General features: G+C 45.8%; 1 protein-coding gene across 1 annotated transcript in view; it reads left to right on the forward strand.

Annotated features, from left to right (window-relative positions):
- Positions 1-242: 242 nt before the first annotated feature.
- The window catches only part of SLC46A3 (solute carrier family 46 member 3), a 14,159-nt gene continuing 8,914 nt past the window's right edge, over positions 243-5,487 (forward strand). The window contains exon 1 of the mRNA XM_023530684.1: positions 243-578. Within this exon, the coding sequence (XP_023386452.1) occupies positions 390-578 (189 nt within the window). The 5' untranslated portion in view covers positions 243-389. The remainder of the gene's footprint in view (positions 579-5,487) is intronic.

Raw genomic sequence — 5,487 nt, forward strand, 5'->3', positions numbered from 1 at the left:
GTGGCGCGACTGTCGCGTCCCAGAGGAACGTCACCGTCTCCCTTATGCAAACCCGCGGGCACAGGGCCGGGTGGGGACAGTTGCGTGATCGCTGAATTTCCAAAACGGTGACGACTTCTTATTTTAAGGAGTCGTCGTTTCAGCCCTAGAAAGTCCTGCTCTTTAAAACGGGAAGCATGACAGGCTCAGGTTTACCGAGGACCAGTTCCCGCGTAGAGAGTATTTTCTTAAGAAGTGATAACTGCTTTCTGTTCCCTAGTTTGCTGGTTTCCGCCACCAAACTCCTCTCTCTCCCCTGTCACTGAAAAGCCAGCCTTTCCGAGGCGAGCGCCGCTGATCGTGTCTCTGGTTTCCCTTTGAACAGAACTGGGCCCCCCACCCCAAGCAGGATGAAGCTTTTCTTCGTAGAACCTGCCATTTGCCTCAGCACATTTGCGCTGACTTTGACCTCTCCCCTGACGACGCAGTACGTGTACAGGAGAATATGGGAAGACAGTGGCAACTACAGCATGGCCTCGGCCAGCAACGTTTCTGACTGTGATAAGAACAAGAGCAGCCCGATTTTTGCATTCCAGGAGGTAAGAAATTAAAATAGCCCTAAGATGCGATGAAAAGGAACGTGCGGTGGCTTTCACACGAACCGCCACCCCAGGTGGGTCTCTGGCAAGGAGCGCGCGAAACTCCTGGCTCCCAAGCCAAGAGCCTTTTCCAGCTCGCACCCTGTTTGACGTTTCCTGACACCCGTAACGTGCCATTGCCGCTTGAAACCCCCTGCTGTGACACTGGCTCTTCTTCTTTCAGAAAATTTCAGCGCGGTTTCATCTCTTCTGTGGCTGTCTCTTTCCTCCGTCCCCCAGCTCCAAAAAATTTATTTAAAAGCCTGAGAGTTGGGCCGAGGCCAGTGCCAACGAGTGTTCTGTGGACAGGGTCTAGGTGACACTTGGTGCTCCTGCCTCTCCCTGCTCTTCCTCCCTGCCCCCTTCCACAGCACGTACATGACCCCTAACTGAAGCCTGTGGGGCCAGTCTCTGTCATGGGGTGGAAGGGGGGACAGCACTGGTCAGTCATCACTTGGTGTCATCAAATCGGCTTGGACTCCCACGCATGAGTCCATCCTGGGTGGAGAGCGCTCGCTTTTTCTCTGAGGACACTGAAAATGTTTCCTTCATTCTCTCCTCCCCCAATTTTTACCTTGCTTAAAAGAGGAGATACTACGCCACCATGCTCTTGTCCCCTTAGGCCGTTCTTAACAAAGCCCACCAATTCCCAAATGCAAAGGAGATGGCATCCAGATTTGGAATTTCTTCCCCACAGTGCCTCAAAAACAAACCACATTTGTAAACTTTGAACTCTTCCCCTTGGGAATATTTTATGATGGCGAAAGGACTAGAAGAGTTTAAAGAAATGGCGGTCACCTGCCCGCTGGTGCTAAGACGATCTCCCGGGTGGAAAAGACTTCAGGTGTGACTGGGGGAGGAGTCTCAGCACTGGAGGAAATGGCAGAAGGCCTGAGAAGGAAGGGGCTAGCACTTCCCCAGGTGTCCCCCAGGCGTCCCCCAGGTGTCAGGCATACCCCGGCTGGGGTGAGGCCCGGCTCTTTGGCACAGCCCCTGCTGTGACTCATTTCTTCATTTCCACGGGAGAGATTTCTCTTGGAACGGATCATTTCTGGGCAGCCATGCGGACATCCAGGTTCTGGCCGGAAGTGAGGTCATAAAAATAGAAGGGCCAAGGTGTCACCTCATGGTTTTGCCACCCAAAAATGTTTCCTATGATATACATGTCATCCCTGGGGAGTGAGACGGTTCAACAGGCTCACCAGACCCCTGGGAGCAGAGAGGAGATGAGGCAGAGGACTAGAACATTGGGAAGCTCGGCTGCCTTTGCCCCCTTAGAGAGAGGGGAGACAGGCCTGGGTCCAGCCACCTTGGTGGCCTCCTATGACTAGGCAGGTGATGAGTATCAGCCCCTGGCCTAACCCAGCCGCTGAGAGCCACCCCCACTGCCCAGAGCAGTGGCCTTGTTTATAATTAATTGACTGCTGTTTCATTTATTGGTTTTTAATTGGATTACTATTCAAGAGAACATACTGTCCCAGACCCCTTCCCTTAAAGTTGGTGCTCCAGAGTGATAGGTGCTTTTTCTCAGGTCAAGGGACTAGAAGCCACCCCTCCCCCACCCCAGCTGGGACAGTGCGTGGCGATGGCGGCCCTCTCACAGTTTGCTCCTTAGGGCAGACAGACATTTTTCTTCCCAGGAGGCACCACCATCATCTTCAGCATTTCCTTCTGGAGCCTTTTGTGGACACTGTCCCTGCTCAGTTTCTCTTAGAATATTCTCTTCCCTTTGTACCCAAGAACAAATGTTCCTTGTACCCTGAGTTTCTGTCTCAATACCCAGTTCTGGCCACTTGCTCTCTAAAAGAAGTATAAGGGTTTGTGGACTCTTTTTGTAACTCTAAAAATAAGAGATGTCAACAAAAACATAAAAGGGGAGAGGGTAAAGGTCTGAATTTGCATGGGGAACAGAGATAGAATGCCGTCAGAAAAAGGACTACTGTATGTATGAAACTTCCTTTTACATAAACCTAATGATAACCACAAAAAAATCTAGAACTGAGATACAACATAAAAAAGAGGAAACAGAAGAAAAAAAATCGTAGAATACCATCAAACTAAGCTACCAGACAGAAACACAGGGAAAAGAGACAATGGAGACACAGAGCTACCAGAAAACAAAAGATAAAATGGCTACAGAAAATCCTCATCCATCGATAATCACCCTAAATGTAAATAGACAGAACTCACCAATAAAAAGGCACAGAGCAGCAGGTCAGATCAGAAAACAAAAGCCAGCCACGCGCTGCCTTCGAGAGACACATCTCAGCTGGAACGACAAATATAGACGCCAGGTGAAAAGGTAGAAAATGATGCTCCAAGCAAATGGCACCCAGAGAAAAGCTGGTGTAGCCACACTCACATCTGATAAAATAGATTTCAAGATAACAAAGGTAACAGACAGACACGAATGGATATTTTATGATGATACATCCAGAAGATATAACATTTATCAATATAGTTACACCCAAGCAGGTAACACCTAAATACATAACACAACTACTAACACTACGAGGGAGAAACTGACAAAAACACAATTATAGTAGGGGACCTAAATACCCTTTTAACAGCTATGGACAGATCATCCAAACAGAACATCAATAAAGAAATCACAGCCTTAAATGGCACATTAGACCCAGTGGACATAATTGACATTGACAGAGCCTCCCATCTCAGAGCACTAGGTTATAGAAGCTTCTCTAGTGCACACGGAACATTCTCAAGGGTAGACCACAAGTTGGTACACAAAACTTGCCTCAACAAATTTAAAGAGATAGAAATCATACGAAGCAAATTCTCTGACCAGAGCGCTTTGAAATTGGAGATCAGCTGCAAAAAGCAAGCAGGAAAAATCACAATTATGTGGAGATTAAACAACACGCTATTAAACAATGACTGGGTCAAAAGAGAAAGAAAACGAGAGATCAGATGACACCTACGGACAAATGAAAACGACGCTACAACATGCTAGAACTTTTGGGGTCCGGCAAAAGCAGTAATAAGGAAGTTTGTGCATTACAGGCCTGTCGTGAGAAACGAGAGAAATCCCAAATAACCTTAAAGAACTAGAAAAAGGAGAACAAAAGGGACCCAAAGTCAGGAGAAGGAAGGAAATTATAAAAGCTAAAGCAGAAATGAACAAAATAGAAAACAAAAAGGCAATAGAGAAAATTAATGCAACGAAACGCGAATTCTTTGAAAAGGTTAATAAAATTGACAACCCCCTGGCTAGACTCACGAAGGAAAAAAGAGAAAAGACTCAAACAAACAAAATCGGAAATGAAAGAGAAGTTACGACAGACACCACAGAATATACAAAGGATCATAGAAGGCTACTGTGAAAGGGTATAGCCATCAAATCAATAACCCAGAAGAAATGGACAAGTTCTTAGAAACATACAACCTTCCTAGACGGAATCATGAAAAACTGCAAAATCTAAATACACCGATCCACAGTAAGGAAATGGAAATAGTCACCAAAAACGTCCCCAAAAGTAAAAGTCTAGGACCAGAGGGCTTCACCAGTGAATTCTACCAAACACTCACAGAAGATTAAATGCCTGTTCTTCTCAAACTCTTCCAAAAACTTAAAGAACGGGCAATACTTTCTCACTCATTTTATGAGGCCAACGTTTATTTCTCTGATACCAAAACCTGTCAAGGATGACACACGATATATTACAGATCTGTACACTTGAAACCCATATAATTTTATTAACCAATGCCACCTCAATAAATTTAATATTTTTTTTTAAAAAGGTGTCATAGCACAGGGTCAGTAAATGAATGAATGAATGAATGATTTTTTTCAGCTCAGATTTTCTTGCCCCTCCCCCGAAAGATCAACTGTGTGCAGGAAGCACGCATGATACAACACTTCTTCCTGCGACCCCATATTTCCTCACCCTTCCTACGTAATAAATATACATACGTGTACGTGTATTGGAATAAAAGGTAGTATGAATTTCGAGGTGCAGTTATAAGAGTAAACTGAGCTCTTTCACTTCTAATTGACATTTGACAAGTCTGTATGGATGAAAGTCTGACTTTTCAACCCATTTGGGGTTGAGAGATGTGCAGTAGGTGCATACTCATATATATAAATATCGTTCCAGCCTATTTGTCACATCGTCAGGTTTTCTGAGCCCCGTGACTGCGGCTCGCCCGCATACTTCTCTCGGGCAGTGACGTTACCCTCTGAGGACCTCTTAACAAAATGGGGAGGCTGTGGGATGAGCCTCTGGCTGAGGGCGGAGAAGCGGGACACTCAGGCATGTTTGCTGACTTCTGTGGAGGAAGGAACGTTGAATCCCTCACCGCTCCCTCCTCCGCTGTTCAGTGATTCATTCTGAAGTGTTCAGTTGGCCGTCAGGGTCGATGCTCCTCAGATAACTTTCAGAAGAGGGACTTTGCTCCTGAAGAGGGCTCCTTCGGGTTATCCGGCAGATGATGGCACTGTTCTCGCTCAAGAATTTTTTATAAAACTGACACAATCCCTTGTTTCCAGCGGGTAAGGAATGCTTTCTATTCAATTGGATTGAATATCTATGTTTTGGCCTGTGGAATTGTGGCTGCTTTAAAACTGATCTTACTTTCCTTCACTTATCCCTGTCACAGTACCCCGTCATTCTGTCACTCCTGAGCAGCAAACAGCACTTTCTTTACCCTGCTGTCTCCCATTGACCCGTATGGATTACGTAATGATAAGTCTCCAGAGTTTAAAAGGTACACACACGACTATGCCTCAGCTTCGACTTGTGATTAAAATATGCTTTGAGTCTGTCTTCGTTAAAATCTGTGTTTTGAAACAGGCTAGAGACGAGGAGCACGGCCTGTGGGAAAGATGGCAGAGAGAAAGAAGACAGGACTC

The sequence above is a fragment of the Pteropus vampyrus genome, unplaced genomic scaffold (assembly GCF_000151845.1).
Source record: "Pteropus vampyrus isolate Shadow unplaced genomic scaffold, Pvam_2.0 Scaffold52, whole genome shotgun sequence".
NCBI classification, from domain to species: Eukaryota; Metazoa; Chordata; class Mammalia; order Chiroptera; family Pteropodidae; genus Pteropus; species Pteropus vampyrus.